Source organism: Cucurbita pepo, chromosome LG13 (assembly GCF_002806865.2).
Source record: "Cucurbita pepo subsp. pepo cultivar mu-cu-16 chromosome LG13, ASM280686v2, whole genome shotgun sequence".
NCBI lineage: Eukaryota > Viridiplantae > Streptophyta > Magnoliopsida > Cucurbitales > Cucurbitaceae > Cucurbita > Cucurbita pepo.
In genome coordinates, this window is record NC_036650.1 from 7,199,344 (window position 1) to 7,217,797 (window position 18,454).

The 18,454-nt window shown below is 37.7% G+C and overlaps 3 protein-coding genes across 6 annotated transcripts; 1 reads left to right on the forward strand and 2 right to left on the reverse strand.

Annotated features, from left to right (window-relative positions):
* Positions 1-254: 254 nt before the first annotated feature.
* LOC111808549 (mannan endo-1,4-beta-mannosidase 6-like) lies at positions 255-3,372 on the reverse strand. Of its 2 annotated transcripts, none has more exons than XM_023694613.1 (8): positions 3,244-3,372; positions 3,066-3,157; positions 2,713-2,966; positions 2,011-2,290; positions 1,622-1,816; positions 1,420-1,542; positions 919-1,130; positions 255-827 (listed from the first exon to the last, which is right to left on the reverse strand). In XM_023694613.1, the coding sequence occupies exons 3-8, from the start codon at positions 2,895-2,897 to the stop codon at positions 383-385; spliced, it is 1,440 nt and encodes a 479-aa protein (XP_023550381.1). In that variant the 5' UTR covers positions 2,898-2,966; positions 3,066-3,157; positions 3,244-3,372; the 3' UTR covers positions 255-382. The 2 variants fall into 2 exon arrangements, with proteins under 2 accessions (XP_023550381.1, XP_023550382.1); XM_023694614.1 differs by having other exon boundaries at positions 2,713-2,972.
* A 3,599-nt stretch (positions 3,373-6,971) lies between these two features.
* LOC111808551 lies at positions 6,972-9,614 on the reverse strand. Of its 3 annotated transcripts, XR_002817092.1 has the most exons (4): positions 9,462-9,614; positions 9,037-9,352; positions 7,590-8,289; positions 6,972-7,077 (listed from the first exon to the last, which is right to left on the reverse strand). XR_002817092.1 is itself a non-coding variant. In XM_023694617.1 (3 exons), the coding sequence occupies exons 1-3, from the start codon at positions 9,549-9,551 to the stop codon at positions 8,279-8,281; spliced, it is 297 nt and encodes a 98-aa protein (XP_023550385.1). In that variant the 5' UTR covers positions 9,552-9,614; the 3' UTR covers positions 7,846-8,278. The 3 variants fall into 3 exon arrangements, 2 of the variants coding, with proteins under 2 accessions (XP_023550385.1, XP_023550384.1); XM_023694617.1 differs by lacking the exon at positions 6,972-7,077 and having other exon boundaries at positions 7,846-8,289; positions 9,157-9,352; XM_023694616.1 differs by lacking the exon at positions 6,972-7,077 and having other exon boundaries at positions 7,846-8,553; positions 9,157-9,352.
* Positions 9,615-11,573: 1,959 nt separating this feature from the next.
* On the forward strand, positions 11,574-17,012 carry LOC111808550 (patatin-like protein 6). Its single transcript, XM_023694615.1, has 3 exons — positions 11,574-13,440; positions 14,594-14,887; positions 16,385-17,012. Exons 1-2 carry the CDS (start codon positions 12,322-12,324, stop codon positions 14,876-14,878), a joined length of 1,404 nt encoding a protein of 467 aa, XP_023550383.1. The 5' UTR covers positions 11,574-12,321; the 3' UTR covers positions 14,879-14,887; positions 16,385-17,012.
* The last annotated feature ends 1,442 nt before the right edge of the window (positions 17,013-18,454 follow it).

Sequence of the window (18,454 nt, forward strand, 5' to 3'; positions counted from 1 at the left end):
ACGTGAGAGATACACTTGTAAACACTTTGATTATAGTGATTGGATTCCCCACCCATGGATGTAAGGAAATTTTTTCTCTTCGAATCACGTAAATCTTTGTGTCTCTTTGTTAATTTTTGTTTGTAGATGTATGAGTACAATCGATCTTACTTCCACTTCCACTACATCAATTGGGTATCGGAGTATTTTTACTTGTGGCATTAGGGCGAAATTATGATAACAAAAACGACTGCAAAGGGAGGCAGACCATGATGTAGTTAACTAAAAGCAAGATCATACCATCAAGAAAGTTCTTATTTATGATACAAGGAATTCAGATGTAGCCTTCTGAATAATCCATAAGGATCGAATACCCGTATTCTCGACCATGAGTTCGTTCACGTTACATCTCGTCATGATCATGGTGGTCGGGAAAGATAAGATCCATAAGATTTTTCTTCTTACAACCCCAACGACATCTCATGGAACAAATGGAGTTGAAGATGGACAGTCTTGTGGAATGCAGAGATATTATGTTTGAGGTTGAAGGAGATTTGGAGAGCACAATTGCATAACCATCATCCATGTAGTCAGTTCCATCAGGGAATAGCTGCCACACCAGGCTTCCTCCTCCACTCCCTCCTTTCTTTGTTGAACCCAACAAGGTCTTGTATACCAAGTTAAGAACTGCGTCCCTGAAAGTCGAGTTGTATCCGGGATCCTTCGATGATACCCCGAACTCGGCGAAGATGACTGGCATGCCGAGATACTTCTCTGCATCCTCTATGTGAGCGTCCATCCATGATTTGGTGAATTGGAGATGGGTATCCGAGACGGATGGAGAAACCCTTTAACAACGAGTTCGTGTTAGAATCATCCAAGTTATATCATAAAAAAGGAACAGATTCTACTTCAGCTGCTAATGTTTTGGCATCCTACCATGTATCTGCATAAATGTGAACTGAAGCAAAATCAACACCAAGAACTTTATGGTTTCTGATGAAATCAGTTCCAACTTGTTGAGCATATGTATTTGGATTCAACTGAACTCTATTGGGTGTGGATGGGCCATAAAATCCCTCCAGACCAACCTCCACTAAATGCTTTGGATCCATGCTCTTCACAAACACAGCCATTTCTTGAATCCATCCCTGCAAATCCCCATTCATTAACATCAAATAACAATATTGGTCGCTTACTTATTTGTACGTCTCATTCTTCTGACGGTGCAAAATGTTGAGGATTGTTGGGAGGGAGTCCCATATTGACAAATTTAGGGAATGATCATAAGTTTATAAGTAAGGAAATACATCTTCATTGGTATGAGGCCTTCTGGGAAAGCCCAAAGAAAAGCCTGAGCTTATACTCAAAGTGGATAATATCATACCATTGTGGAGATATGTGATTCGTAACACAAAGTGCCTGTTAAAGAAAGCAAACCTGTAGTTTGTCGCCAGAAGGATCTGATGTGCAACGAGGTTCGTTCATTAGTTCCCAGGCGAAAATGGTCGGATCTTCCTTGTACATCACGTTTGTGTATGTGTTCACTCTATTAAGCACCGTCTATATCATTCAGATGAAGTCAAGAAATATCATTTTCATACTAACAATAGAAGGACAGTAACATATCTTGGGAACTCACCGCAACATGAGCCTTATAGTAGCTTCTGAGAGTTGGATCAGAGAAGAAATCATCATCAGATGTCAAATTGAGGCCAGCAGCTCTTCCCCATTTCACATATTGTGCTTTGCCGCCGTATGCTTCCCAATTGTTTGCTAATGATAATATCAGCCTTATCTTATACTTCTTTGCTTCACTAATCACAAAATCTAATGCCTGCACTCCATGAAAAAAGGTAGTTACATTCGGATGAAAGAGAGCTCGTGATGATAAAGCTTAATCATTTTGTTGAAGGCATAAACATGAGTGATTACGTTGAAACACGATTTTCTATGTTTTATTTCGAAATGAACTGTAAGAACTATGATCGGATTGTTTGCAGATATTAACTCTTGTTCTTAGCCAAGTACCTTGAAGACTTCTTCATCATACACAGATGGAGATTTTTGAAGAGCTCTCCACTGGCCATCATTGAAGGCCCAAGTCCTGCAAACTGTAAATCCCACAGAAGCAGCTTGTTTAAACACTTCTGTGACCTTTCCTCTTGTGGATTGATCCGCTGCAAATACCATCAACCAGTAAGTGTTGAAACCATTAACATAGAACGGTTGGCCATCTACTACAAATTGGTTCTGTCTTGTCTCCACCATACTCCAAGCATCATTCTTCTTTTGAACCACTCCATCAAACCTATATTGATGAACCCAAGAAAAAAAAAGCATTTAAACCTTATTTTGATCATGAACTTTCATACTATTTTGGTCCCTAAATTCCATATAAAATCATGTCTAGGTCTATGGAACAAAAACATATGTTCAAATCGAATAATGACATGTTTGAAAGTGAGAATTGATATTGAAATGATAAAATAATCACCAAAAAGACTTTGAAATATGTTTTTAATCATTTGAAATCAATTTGATCATACGAAAATTGTGTTTTAAAGTGTAAAACCAAATACTAAATTGATTTAAAGATAAGAATCATGTTTTGGAGTGATTTCGAACCTAACCAAAGTGATTTTAATCACTTTCAAACATGTCCTACCTGTAGGCTCTTTAAACGAGAAAATGATACAACGATAAAGGCGAAAAGACATAAATAATACTTACCCGTTGCTCATGTCCGAGTACGTGAAATGATTCTCAGGGACATCCTCAACTGAGAAATCAAATTGCTGATCATCTCCATCCCCATCACCTTCAACAAAGGATGAAACTGTATGCTCAACAGAGAAGATAAAAACTGCTACCAGACCAATGAGTATTAAACTGAGCAATGTGGAATGAGCAGCCATTGTTTTGACTTCTCACTGAGAAATCCAGCACACGTTTGGACCACCATTTTCGAGCTATATATACAAATCCTGCAGCTAAAGCAACATTAGACGCAACAAAGAATTTCAGGAAAGAGTTAAACAGCTCCAAATCTTTGAAGGCAAGGCAAATTAGATAATGATATCCACCTTTCTTTGAATCTTTCAGTTTCAGAGATGGCAATGGCCGTAAGAGTAAAGATGCAAATGCTATCACTTCTAAGCTACGTCCCTCTACGAAACTGGAAGAACATACACAGAGAAAAGGAGTTAAAAGGTTACCGCCGTTGATTGTTTATTTGAAGCATGAAAAGGAATTTGTCGTTACTGTAGTTAGTGGTATGAACAGTGAAGGCATTGTTCTGAGTGGGACAGAACGACGAAGGTACGGAGCAGAGCGATGAGTCGTAGCTGCTGAAAATCACTGCTCCGCTTCTCTTCTTTTTCTTCAATTTCCTCTCATTAAATGCAGCTCTCTTCGCTCCCCAACTTCGCACCAGATTCATTCATCCATTCGAAATCTCTCCTAGGGTTACGATTTTGATTTCTCTGTCTTTAAGGCGAAGAATGCAGCGGAGCGCGGTTCGTTCTCGAGGAAGAACTACCACGATCCGCCAACAGCGCCGCTCATCGACGGCGTGGAGATTACGAAGTGGACATTTTACAGAGTTCAAGCCACTCTGCTTTTCCTCTACGTGGAGATTGTGTTGACGGTGATCGGTTACAGATTGCAATTCGATGGTGTCGGCAACATGGATGTGGATGCAGGAGGTGGAGTTGGGATTCTCGGCGTTGCTTGAGCGTTTGGAGGAATGATCTACGTTATTGTTTACTGTACTGGAATTTCAGGTTCTTCTTCCTCTCTCTTCGGCTTAAAGTTGAAGCTTGAACTTCTTTTTCTGATTTTCTCCGACTAAAGGAGATTTTTCTTTCATTTTCTCGGCTTCCAAGCATACAAATTTCCACGCTGCGTCTATGATATTATCAGGCACCTTGTTTTGGCGCGTAAACCTCAAAACCGTTGTAAACCTTTCTCAGCGGAGTTGGGATCGTTAAGGCCATCCACAAGCACCGCCGGCGGCCGCGTCCATGGGCCCATGGATAACTACACGTTAGGCATCGGGCTACCCGCCGTGATCGTCGGCACGTTTATGTTGGCGTACACCACCTTCTCGGCCACCGATCCTAAATGAAACTAGGATCACCAGAAAATGAATAGTTTAGTCTCCAAACTTTAAAATTTATGTTTAATAGAATAAGTACCTAGACTACCTCTTTAAACTTTAAATTTTCGTTGAAATTAACTGGATCATCGATTAAAGAAAAAAAATTAATCTCATTCGACTCACAATTCAGTGTCATGTTTGACAAATTTATTAATTTAAAAGGATGTTGAACCGGTTCGAAATCTATTACTCAAAATTGAAAGTATTGCATTTCATAAGAACATAGTTCATAGCTCAGTCTTTTTAAGTTCGGTACTCTTCTTTCTAAGTTCGGTACTCTTTTCCTTGCGTTATCAACCAACTTGTTGTTTGTTTCCGAGGAAACTTGTATTCCTACCAGCAAAATCATTCCTCTAACCTACATGTCAAAGTGATCTTCCATGAGCTTAAACCAGCAACAAAACATGATCTTTTCCTTTATTTTCCACTTTACCAAGATAGCAAAAACAAATTCTTTTGAAGTTCTATTAAGTTTCTTTTTATTGAAAGAATAACAAAGTGGGTTCATGTTGTTGAGCACCAACTCCCAACCCGAGGCCGATCTGTTGGGATATGGAGTCTGATGCCTAGATCTGGTATAGAGATATATATGGTAGATATTTGGTATTTATATCTCGTTTAAATCTTTGGAAGCTATATTTAGTAAATTGAAACCATATATATACCCCATAGGCAGTGATCTCAGAATGTACTTCTCTCAATTCTCTGTCGTTGAATATAAAACCTTTAGCCAATATTCATCTTGATCGAGTGTGTGCGTTGTTGAGCGATCCTAACAATTAGTATTAGAGCTAACAACTGGTATCGATCCTAACAAGACTAGCATGAACAATTTAGCTTTCTGGGTCGGTTCTTATTTTTATTCTCATCTTCCCATTTTCTAGTTGAGCTATGTTCATATTGGTAGAAAAAAAGAATAAAATAACGTTAAAACTAGGAGCTAAAAAAAGTGCCTATTTATCTATATGTTGGGTTATATTCCCTTTATTTGAATTATATCCTTGAAGTTTCTACATCTTCCTGTTTCTTTTCACCTCGAAGGAAATTATAATCATCCACCTTCTTTTTCCCATCTTTGTGAAGTTTTTTCTATTTCTGGTGATAAGTTAAAGAAAGAAAAAGAAAAAAAAAAAAACCATACTCAGAAGCACAAATTCATTCCCAAGAGACAAAATAAAGAAACAAAAGTGAAAAAATCATCTAATATACTACAAAAGCTAAATGATTAGTTCAAACTTAAAAGCAAAGATGACCAATTGGTTCACTCTTTATTAAGCCTTCCACTCAACAATGAACTAAAAATTCCAAACTCTTCTGACATGGCTAGTCCCCACACCAATCTTCTTTTCCTTTCTTGTTTATTCTAATTATTCTTTACCTATTTTTCCTCACATAGTCCGAAATTTTCAACTACAACTAACCAAGAACCTGTTTCACCTGAGTTTAGAATTCTAAGGCACGCCTACATCATTGCATTAAATCATGTTCCTTTACTCACAATATTTTTCCTTTTGCTTTCTCGGTCAGGCCTTAGGACACAGACATTGTATTAAAGTAGCCCTACAAGAGGCGTTATGGCTAAGTAGTTCAGTGAGTTTCAAACTTTTTCAGCTCTATATAAACTCATCTTCTTTAATGAAGTGTAAAGAGAAAGTGAACAAGTGCGTTACTTACAGGATTTGGAGGAAAAATGGCACCCATCACCACCATCTTGTCTTTTCTCTTCTCTTCTCTGTCCTTTTTATCTGATCCTTGGCCTGAGGCATTCTATGGTCACCCTCTTGATAACTCGGCGCAGTTGTTGCTCCTCGGGTATGCTACTTTCCACACAGAGCCTGCAGTCGTGTTATAATTTGCATTGACAAGATTGTCTGCAAATCAAAATGTTCGTCTTCTTCAAAGTTTGCAGCAAGATCTGCTCTCAAGTTCAGTCTGAAATCTGCACGACATTTTTAAACTTTTTCTGTTGAAGATGAACACTGTTGCAGATAAGTAATAGTGTTTTCATAGTTTTCTTCTGTTAAGAATTTGTGACGAAAAACTTTCAACTGCAATGGTGATTGCGGTACTGAAGTTCAAAACCTAGTTAAAAACAAAATCATTTGCTCCCCCAGAATTGGACCATGTTACCAAACTTCCAACATTAGAGATGCAAGGATTCTAATGTAAATATAATCAGCTCAAACATTTAGAGTTCTATTTCTATGATATAGTCCGTTTTTCCTGGTTTGAAATTTGCTTCCAGGTGTTGATCAAAAGCATGCAATCAAGATGTTCTTGTTTTTCAATTTATTTAAGCATATATGTTGCTTGATCTAATTTTGTCCAGCAACGGGAAAAGAAAAGGACAAAGTAAGGGAAATAGTTAACAAGAAGAGCATTCTAATTTATGATGAGAGCCATTCAACTAATTTGATGTCTTGGGGGTAATTAATTGCTCAAAAAATTGGTGAATGTAACTTTCACACATTATGTAAGGAATGTGATACTCATAACGACCCCTTTTACACACTGATTTACTTGGGCCATCTCTCATTATCCTCCCTCTCTCAGTTTTGGTAGAGCCCAAGCAGTTCTAATTCACCAAAGTAACAGAATAGCGTTGTCTAACAACTATAGACTGCATATTTAGAACATTTATGTAACTTTCGGTTCAATTAAATTTGGTCAACTTCCATCATACTCTTTAACTACTATCCAATAACAAACACAAAAGAGAACAAGGTCCCACCCTGGTCTAACAGAAGACAATGTGCTTTGGAAACTGTCCACAAAAACTTGAGAAAAAATAAAACCAATTCAGATTTTCAAGAAATGCCTTTACCTTGCTAGGATAGAAGTTGCTCCACCATTACACCACAAGCAAATAAACCTCCCCCCAAGAAGTGCAGGCCGCTCTCTTCAATGATGCCTAGGAGTTGGTGTCCTCAGATTCCCTAGTCCAAGCAGTGAGAGGAAGGAGAAGATGGGGAAAGGGAAAAGGAAGAAAGAATATTTTTTAATTAAAAATAAATAAATAATATATTTCTAATAAAAAATAAATGTTAGGTAAGCTTTATGCTAGTAATTATTGAAAAACTTAATGTAAGGATCAAAATGGAACTAAATGCAAACTTCAAGAGCAAAATTGTTGAGTTTGAAAACTCAGTAACTCAATTGCAAACTAACACAATCCTCAAGGACTATAAGCGAAACTTTTCCAAAAAAGATATTAGTCTTAAGAGGCATATTAAATATGACATTGAAAGTTTAAATACCCATCAACCATATTTTTTACTATCAAAGACCACTTTTTATATTTCTCGTCAAAAATTAAAACTTAAAAGTTACCGAACACTTCAAAGCGCAGATTGATTCACAAGAGATAGATCAAAGGTAAAAGAGTGACAAAGCACCTTATAATCTAGAAGTGGAAAATGCATAATTTAGGCGTTGAAACAAAGATTACCTTCAACTGGCTCATCATTCCACAACCAGCTTCCGACATTTGATTCTTTATTTAGCCTTTCACTCAACAACGAACTACAGGAGTCCAAATATCTATGACATGACTGGTCCCATTCCCAGTCTTCTTTTTTCCTTTCTTGTTTGTTGTGATTCTTCTTTTTCTTTTCTCCACAATAATCCCAAAATATTCAAGTACAAGCAACCACGACTATGCTTCACTTGAGTTTGGAATTCTAAGACTCGCCTGCATAATTGCATTATATCAAACTCCTTCCAAACACAAAATATTATTCCTCCTGCTTTCTGGGTCAGGGCATAGAATCCAGAGGTTTAGTGAAAGTAACTCATCGTTAAGGTTTATAACTAGATATTTCAGTGAGCTTCAATCTCCTTCAGCTCTAGATAAACTCGCCCACTCCAGAAAAGCATAAAGAATAAGTGAAACAACTGCATTAACTTGCAGCACTTTGGAGGAAAAATGGCACCCATCTCCACTATCTTGTCTTTTCTCAGCTCTTCTTTCTCCTTTTTTTCTGATCCTTGGCCTGAGGCATTCTATGGCCTTCCCCATGACAACGCCCTGCAAATTTCGGTCCTTGGGTTCGCAATTTATGAGACGGATACTGCATACATGTCATAATGTGTATCTCAAGATTGTTTCCAAACCAAGCAGCTCGCAGCAAGTTCCGCTCAGGCTCGATCTGTTGAAGATGGAGACTCATGCACATAAATAAGTAATATGGTATTTCCATAGTTTTCCTCTGTTAAGAATTTGTAAAGAAACTTTGATATGTATTAGTCTATTGCAGTACTGAAGATCAAAACCTCGGAAAAAACAAATCAATTTGCTTGACATAAACTTTCAAGATTCTAATTCTAGGATATAGCCCGTTTTTCCTTGCACGAAATTTTTTTCCAGGGGTTCAGCAAATTCATGTAACTAACGCAGGAAAGGAGGAAAAAGACTGCAAAACAAAAGGATAAAAGTAAGGGAAATGGTTAACAATAAGAGCATTCTAATTTAAGGTGAGAGACCATTGAACAGATTGTATGCTTGGGGGAAATAATTGACCAAAAAAACGATGAAGGAAAGGAATTTGATATTCATAATTACTCCATCCTCCAGACTATAAAAGGAGACTTCTGTTTGTTCTCAGAGATTAATCGTTTTTGTCTACATTTGTATTAAATACATACGGCGAATTTGGGAGATTAATTTCAAAACAGTTTTCTATTTTTGTCTATAAAACTGATTCTAAGATCCAATATCAATAGAAGATTATACTACATTTGAAACCATTATGTACAGCATTAAATCTTAAAAGCAATAACAAGTTCTATTCTCCACGAAAAAAGATATGTTCTAAACATTCAATTGAATTTTTGTCCCGAAAATAGAACTGATTCGAGGTGAGAGGCAATAATACTGGTTCACATCCTGAAGTTACCTTTCATGCAAGCAGTAAGCCATTGGTTGATTTGATCTATGGCTAGCAGAGAAAAAACCAAAGAGAAAAGGAAGCCTGTAAGTGGAGATGGAAGATTGAACGATTAGAGAAGGATCTCACCCGACTTGGAAACATAGGCCACCATAGAAGTGTAGCCCAAGAAAACATAGGCAACAGTGGCTAGGGTTCCAAAGTCCCCCAGAGTCTCCTGCGCCATAGTTCTGACTGAAACCGCCTCTATCCCCGTCTCTCCTCTTCGTTCTTCTTCTCCGTTTTCCCGCTTTTTTGCTCGTAGCAGAAAAACCAACGGTTGTATCTGAAACACCAAGCAAAACTCAAGATTCACCCAAGCAAGACGTGAAAACACGCAAAATTGATGGATTAAATAGAGGGAAAAGAAGCATAATCAAATCGAAGCACGTTACCTCCTTAATCTTTCGCCCATTCGGCAATTTTGTAGAGAGGTCCTTGAACATGGCGACGGCAATGGCGATCATGAAAGAAGTCGCAGGCATCGACAGTGGGTTTTAGGGCACAATAAAGTGGAAGAGATGATGATGGAGTGTAAATTCATGGAAGCCAAACGCAGAGGCGAAGAAGGTGACTCTAAAAGTTTCCAAATATGTTGGAGAAGATTCCATGGGGTCCAATTTCAAAAGATTCTAAAATTCCAGAATCGGGAATATTCCTTCAGAACCAAACATGGGCCTTCGGGCCATTTATTGGGCCGAATCTAACCATGGGCCTTTATCATGACCTCGCCTAACCCAATCCTTTAATTGGGCCCAAAATGTAAGGCCCGGCCCAACTAATATTCATATTTCATTGTACCCTCACATATATTTTCAATTATAAAATATATATTTTTTTTATAAAAAAAATAGTAGAATTAGTATTTGTGAGTTTAATATTATAAAAATTAAAAATTAAATGATTATAATGAGACTGAGTTATTATATTTTAATTTATATAATTATTTTTGAAGTCAATAAAAGATGATGTTGGACATGGATGTAATGTACCTTGCTAATCAACGATTAGTGCTAATTGAAATAATTAATCAAAATCCAATCATTAAAATAAGTAACTTCTAAGTGACATTTTCAAAACCAAACATTAATTTCATTTCAATTTTCATTTCAATTTAAAGCATGATTAAACTTGGTTTTCAACGATCACGCCACTAAAAGAATATGATAATCACATTGCTTAATTTCATTTAACTTGTTCTTCACGTGTCTTTATGTGTTTGTTGCATACACTGTAAATTTGAAGTCAACGAGAGCGAATAGTGCAGTAAATAGCTGTTTTGAGTCCGATCATAAAGGTTGACCTCAACCTTTTACTATTTCCTTCGCGAGAGTAACAGAGAAACAAACTAGGTGTGACGTCCTACATTGGTCGGAGAGGAGAACAAACCACCATTTATAAGGGTGTAGAAATCTTCCTCTACTACACGCGTTTTAAAGCCTTGAGGAGAAGCTTGAAAGGGAAAGCCCAAAGAAGACAATATTTGGTAGCAGTGGATATGGACTTATCAAAGCCAGACATCGGACAATGTGTCAGTCTTCTCGTTGTTCTCCGAAGCGGGGTAGACACGAGGTGGTGCTAGTAAGGATGTTGGGCCCCAAAGGGAGGGTGGATTTGGGGGCGGTCCCACATCAATTGGAGGAAGGAAAGAGTGTCAGTCGGATGCTGGGCCCCGAAGGGAGGTGGATTGTGATGTCCCATATTGGTTAGGGAGAAGAACAAACCACCATTTATTAGGGCCTGAAAACCTTCACACTAGGCTCACCATGAGGTTCCCAAACTAGGAGCGTTTAAATACGGCACCTCGGTTTGGCTTGATTCTCGTTATTTACTCTTTTTTACCGTACTAATCATTACATTTGACCTATAATCATCCATTAATCTTAAATTTATTGGATATTTATTAAAATAAAAAATGTAGTGTTTAAGTAGTTACATAATTTAAATTTTTTTAAAAAATGTTAAATATACGATAAATCTATTATAGAAAAAAAAAAATTAGTAACTTATTAAATGTAAAACCGAAAATTTAAGAATCTTGTGAGCATTTTAATAAATATAAATAAATATAAGGATTAAATTGGTAATTTAATCGAAATAAATAAATAAATAATAAATGAGATAATGGAGGGTAGTTTCNTTTTTTTTTTTTTTTTTTTTTTTTTTTTTCCTCGATTAATACGAGACGAAAGCTAGCGTAGTGCGCATCCACTCTATTGTTCTTCGCCGACGGTGTTTTCGTAGTTGATAAAACCGGACCCACACGTAACGGCAAGAAAGAACCGCGCCAAAGAACTAAAAATAACGGACTTTTTGGTAATTTTACCGTCCATCACGGACAAACAAGAAACGATTAATTTAGACCGTCCGATCACGACTCAGACATGACAGCTGCCGTTGATGATCAATCGGTCGTGCATAATGGCAAAAGAAAAATCACAACGAATGAAACGGCGCCGTATTGCACATTGAGACTAGTTTTCTTGTATAAATGAAAAATAAAAGAGCCGGTGCTCTGCAACTGCAGCAGGTTTCTTCTTTCATCTTCGTCTTCCTCCTCTGTCTCTGTTTCGTTTCAGTTTCTTCTTCTTGTTCTGTTCATTCCATTTTTGTACTTCATTCCTTGTGATTCTTGCTCGTAATGTTGCTTTTTTTGCTATAGACTCATAGCTCACCTCCTTTGGGAGTGAAAAAAGTCAGAGAAAGGGGCTATCGGCTTTCTCCTCTAGTACTGTACTTTGGAGTTGCGAAGGAAGGTCGATTTTCTGAAAGGACAATCGATTTCTGGATAGCGATAATCGAAACACCTGTTTTTGCTAGCGGAATCATTTGAAAGATCAATCGGTTAGTTGAGCGTTATTGTCAAGACGACGTGACTGTTTTTTTTAATTTTTTTTATTGTTCTTTTAATTCCTTCGGAATATTGCGGTTGTATTGTTTTGATTTCGTCTTGAGGAGTTTATAGTGTTTCTCAATCGGAGATTTAAAGCGGAAGTTAAATCTTGTTTTTCTGGACGTTGGAGTGTTGTTTGAGTTGTTCTGGTTGAGCTGCGAAAACGATTTTTCTAGGTTTGGTGAGGTTTCGTGACGGAGTTTTGTTGTTTGGAGGACTGTGAGAAATGAGAATGGAATGATCTTTGAAAAGCAGACCGAATACTGAACGCTGTTTTTCTTGTTGTTAGTTAATTTGCTTCTGGAAGCACAGATTTCCTGGGCTGTTGACTGATTTTAGCTGTGAAATCGAGTCGTTAGGAAATGCAGGAGCCAAGTATAGATACCGATAAGCTTAGTTATGAAATCTTCTCGATTCTTGAGAGCAATTTTCTCTTTGGCTATGAGGATCAGAAGCTATGGATTCCCAAGCAGATACCTCCCTCTGTTGAAGGCAAACTGATATCCGATACCGGAAGTACTCAAGCGTACGCTCAACAAGAAGCGAGTCGTGACGCTTCGTCTATAAGAAACCAGAGGGGCAAGGTCTGCATACTGAGCATCGATGGCGGAGGTATGGGAGGGATTCTCTCAGGTAAGGCTCTGGCTTACCTCGAACAGGCGCTCAAGTCGAAATCGGGAAATCCTGACGCCAGAATAGCCGATTATTTCGACGTTGCTGCCGGAGCCGGCGTAGGAGGCATTTTCACTGCGATGCTTTTCGCAACAAAAGACCATATTCGGCCGATATATAAGGCAGAGGATACTTGGAGATTCTTGGCAGATCAAGGCCAGCGGTTCTACCGCCGCTCGACTTCTAGTTCGGGCGGAGGTTTGTTTGGGCGGTTGCTCAAAATCAACTGTACCAATTCCACCAGTTCACCCACCGCCGCTTTAGAAAAAGCGATGAAAGAGGCATTCACTGATAAGGGACGGAGTTTAACCCTTAAAGATACTCTGAAACCAGTACTGGTACCTTGTTACGACCTGTCAACAACGGCACCATTTTTGTTCTCGCGAGCCGACGCCCTAGAGAAGGATAGCTTCAACTTCCGTCTCTGGGAGGTTTGCAGAGCAACATCGGCCGAACCGGCTATATTTGAACCGGTAACATTGAGGTCGGTCGACAACCAAACCAAGTGTCTGGCCATGGACGGCGGTTTGGGGATGAGCAACCCGACGGCGGCCGCAATTACTCATGTACTACACAACAAACAAGAGTTTCCGTTCGTGCGAGGAGTTGAGGACCTTCTGGTTCTGTCCTTAGGAACCGGCCAGCCGTTGGAGGCTCGCCGCGACTACCGTCAGGTCAAAAGGTGGAAGGAGAAGGAATGGATTCGGCCCATGAATCGAATCTCTGGTGAGGCCTCGGCCGACATGGTGGACCAGGCCGTCGCCATGGCATTCGGTCAGTCCAGGAGCTCTAATTACGTGAGGATTCAGGTACAACAATCTGCCACGTGCACTACTGCACACTAATCCTATTTCCAAGAACTTTCGTTTCTTTATTAGTCATGCCTCGCATTTTTAAATGAAAACATTCTCTTATAACAATAATTACGACAACAAATGCATCAATTTTAACCATGAAGTCTACATCGGAGGATATTTCAATCGCATACGCATAATTCATTACTTTCTTACCAATCAGGAATTAAATATTGTCATTCTAGGGTGAAGTAGAGATGGGTTTATTAGTTATTACAAAGTTACAAAGATTTTCGTTTAGTTGGGACATAATTTAGGTGTTTCTTGGGTCGACTAGGCGTTCTGCAAGCAGAAAAGTCAATAGGAACCTATGTGGTTTTGCTACACATATTGATGATTACTTATGGCATATAAGGACCCTCTGGCCCAGTTTCCTGTTTTGCCTTTCATTCTGTATAATCAACACCCACTTTGAACAGATTCTAAATTTCCACCCATCTAATTGTTCTTGAGAAAAGTTTACTTCCACGATAATAGTAATGTGATAAACAAGTCCATTGCCTAACCAGGCTTTGTAGCTAACCTTACATCGAATAATCTTTTTGCAAGTTTCCTCAAAAGGAGGAAATATAGCTGTTCGTGCGGGTAGGGATGTAAATGCTGCGGGGGAAAGGTATGGGTTTGATAAAAAGCTGACCACAAGTTTGTTAAGTGGCCAGTGGTGCCTAATACAAAACGGTACTTTACTTTTTGTTTTGCTACTATTGCGGGGTCCATGTATGATGTATCAGAAATTGATCCTTTTTTCTTGCCACTGTTCAACCAAGCTATCACTATAAACACCATAAAGCCTGTGTAGGTAATACTATATGAGGGGCAATTCTGCCTTCTTCTCTGGAATTGGGGAAGTTTTCTGGTCCTGTTGTAATATGAAGTCTTTTTCTGTTGTTGGAATATTCTCTCTTCCTCTTTTTTCCTTTTTCATAATAGTACGAACAGTTATCGGTAAAAAGTTACAATTATATTTTCATTTCCAGAGGACCCACTTTATGGTTCTTTGTAGCTTTAACTCAAAGTATTAAGAGGGCTATGAACTTCATAGTCTTTGTAGCTTTAACTTTAAGTTCTAATATACATGATATTGGACAAATCATTATTGGTATTTCAGGCACTCGGATCGAGCTTAGGCCAGGATGGACCTAACTCAAGTACTGATTCTGATGCTGGTAACGTGAAGATGCTGGTTCAATTGGCAGATGAAGTTCTCAAGCAAAAGAATGTTGAATCCGTGCTCTTTGGAGGAAAACGATTTTCAGAGCAAACCAACTTCGAGAAGCTCGATTGGTTTGCTGGAGAATTAGTGCTTGAGCATCAGAGGCGGGGCTGCAGAATAGCTCCCACTGTGGCTTTCAAGCAAGCTACCACCAGGGAAGGTGCTAAGGAACGCTCTTAATGAAGAAAAGTAAGCTCACTCTTTCTTCTGCTTTTTTTTTTTTTTTTTTNTTTTTTTTTTTTTTTTTTTTTTTTTTGAATTCATCACTTTGTTTTCAACTTCTTACCTGCATCCTTCTTATTGTGGCTTATATACATAGCTAAAAAGAAAATAAATTGTAAGACCCACCCACTCCCAGTTTTGGTTAATGCGGTACAGTGGTCTGATAACTAAATATCAATGAAAAGCAAACTTGATTATCTTTCAATTTCTTGTAAATGTTTTACTGGAGGGTAAGAAGGAATCAACAATGAGTTGTCTAGGTCAATAGAAAAGTATGGATGGCGTTGGAAGACGGACCCAACTGGATGATTGGAACTTGAATTGAATTTGTATTTTTCTGTTAGTTTGGTAAATTCCAGATAGCCACTATAAATCTCGAATAAGTTGAAATTCTGAAATTAAATATGAAATCATATCCCGTTGACCAAGATATATGGAATATTGTGTAGTATTAACCCAGAATTAGAGAGAAGCCTAAACTCTAATAAGTGGAACACCTAATATGCTCACAAGGGTCAAAGGTATGATTGTGAAAACTGGTAAATGTACAAACGACAAGAATTTTGTCACTTTCTGGCTGACTTCTAAAAAGACAAGGGGTAGTACTGTAGAATAATCCTGTCAATTATTTTCGAAAAAGATGTATGAAAGTGTGAATTGCATTGTTTTTTCGAAAGTGGTTTTCTCTATTTTTATTGTTCTTTTGTTTTTTACAGAATTCTTTTGAAGAAAACCATTGGAGTTGTCTTTTTCGTCTATAATTATGAGCTTATGAACCATGCTTTTAAGTGCATAATAATCTCATACTTGCGCTTGAAAAATAGTTGAGAGTTACTATTAGATCCCACGTTGGTTGGAGTAGGAGAATGAAACACCCTTCATAATAGGGTGGAAACCTCTCCCTAGTAGACGCGTTTTAAAACCTTTGAAAATAATTGGGAGTTACTATTAGATCCCATGTTGGTTGGAGGAGGAGAACGAAACACCCTTTATAATAATGTGGAAACCTCTCACTAGTAGACGCGTTTTAAAACCATTCAGGGAAAGCCCGAAGAGGACAATATCTGTTAGCAGTGGGCTTGGGATGTTACAAATGGTATCAGAGCCAAATATCAGGTGATGTGCCTGCGAGGAGATTGTTTCCCGAAGGGGTAGACACGAGGTGGTGTGCCAGCAAGGACGCTGGGCCCCGACGAGGGGTGGATTTGGTGGGGTCCCACATCGATTGTTAGCTACCATTAGAATTATAATACTCAAGTTAAGATTGTGCTAAAAACTTCAGGACAACTTAACAATATTCTGAAACAGCATCAAGTAACACTGCAAGAATTCGACTTTCACCGATGCTAAAAAGCATCGGGAAAAGGTTATCCCGACATGAAAAAACATCGTTGGTCTCTTCATTTGCGTCGGCAGTTATAACTCTCTTATGTTTTCTAACACAAACTTTGTAATTTTCAACAGGGAAAGAATAGGATGCGTAAGAAGAGAGGAGGGAGGAGGCCAGGAAGGACAAAAGACATATATAGTAATCTTGTGGTGGGATACCCTTGCCCAACAGAGGACAGACAGTCTTGCCTTGTAAGGGTACATGGACAAGAAATAACTAGGTAAGCAAATTTGGATTTCTTTCCTTCATTTTCAGGTCAAACAAAATAGAAAATTGCATGAACAAATTAATTGCTTTCAAATTGAAAAATTCAGTGTGGTAAAAGTAAAAGTAAAAGTAAAAGTAAAAGTAAAACCCATAGTTTATAAGGGTTTATGTGGCCGAGGCTCAAGAAACTTGAGTGCAGGTGGTGGAGATATCTACCTCTATGATTTTAGTATTGATCTTTATTTGTGCTTTTGTAGTTAGGTTTCTTTTTCATCAAATACATATTCAATAGTGCAAAAGTATTGGAATAGCTTAACTGATAATAATTCAGCTGGTTTAGGTCCTTTTTTATAGTTGGGTTTGTCGATATATTTAGTGTAAACTTGGTTATTAGGTAGGTTTTGTTTCATTTAAATAAACCATTATGTTGGTTTTGCATGGATTTTGGGCAAAAACCAACACGTTCCTCACCTAAAGAATAAAATATTGCAAGTACTTCCATAGTCTTGAGTTATCCAAAATTATTTTATCTTCATATTGAACTAATTTCCTTTATTTAAAAGAAAATGATTGGATTCTAAAATATGTGGTACACGTCCGGTAAGCCTATCTACACAACGAGTTGACGAGTTGAAGTTTTTGTGATCTTTTTTATTTGACAAAATGGCTTTAAAAGTTACGATATTATTAGACCTTTTGTAAACATTTCCAACCTATTAAGGAAGTTGAAATCCGTTGAATAAAAATTGGGACTTCAAACAGTTTCTGATGACACGAAACAAAAATTAAAACTTGAACACTACCATACCATTTTAGGTCACTGTCACACTTGTTTCATGTCCCAATTTTCAACCAAAATTCTAAAAAAAAATTATTTCAATAGTATCTTTGAAACATTTATGAGAATGAACTTGTTTTTTTAAACAAAGAGAAAAAGTTTAATAATATCCTTTACAATTTAGTGAAAGGAAATTATACCTACAAATGCATCACGCTGCTAAAGTTCTTATAAAGTGCTCGACTTTTAAGTTCGACAAGTCAATTAAACCAACCCACTATGTAACTAAAGCTATATTTCCATACATTGATAAAAGCTTTAGTGGGAGTTCATATCCTTTGTCTATGAGTTTTCTTAATAGCCCTACAAAAGAATCCCATCTAAATGGTTCACTAACCCACTTTTTGTTTGTTTTTTAAATAAAAAGTCCTTTTAACACTATTTTTTTGGCTTGCTTTGTTTATGATAATATAGAAGTATTAAGTCGCCAATTATGACTTCAAACAATATTCCTTAGGTATGATAATGGATGGCCATACTTCTTAAAAGGAATCTACTTTTTAAGACTTGTTGTCATTGACATGAAATGCTTATCCTCAATGTCCTTGTAATCTCTTAATATATCAATTTAAGTTCAATAATAGAAGACTCTTTTAGGAGGGCCCAAAAAGCGAAACTACTTGTAAACGCAACCGATGTCTTAATTATGATGGAAAATAGAATTATGACAGGTTGATGCGTCGATTCAATGAAGATAAGTTAGTACGAGCATAATTTAGTAAATAAGATATCATTTATTATCTCTATTGAAGAGAAGTGTGAAATCCTACATCGGTTGGAGAGAAGAACGTAGGATTCTTTATAAGGGTGTGGAAACATCTCCCTGGTAGATGCATTTTAAAAATCGTGAGGCTGACAACGATACATAACGAGCAAAAACGAATAATATCGGCTAGTGGTGGGCTTGGGCTGTTACAAATGGTATTAGAGCTAGACATCACGTGGTGTGTCAGCGAGGACGTTAGACCCCTTAAAGAGGTTGATTGTGAAATCTCACATCGGTTGGAGAGAGAAACAAAATATTTCTTATAAAAATGTGAAAACCTCTCTCTAGTGGACACGTTTTAATGAATTGAGAATACTCCTGGCGCAGTAGGAG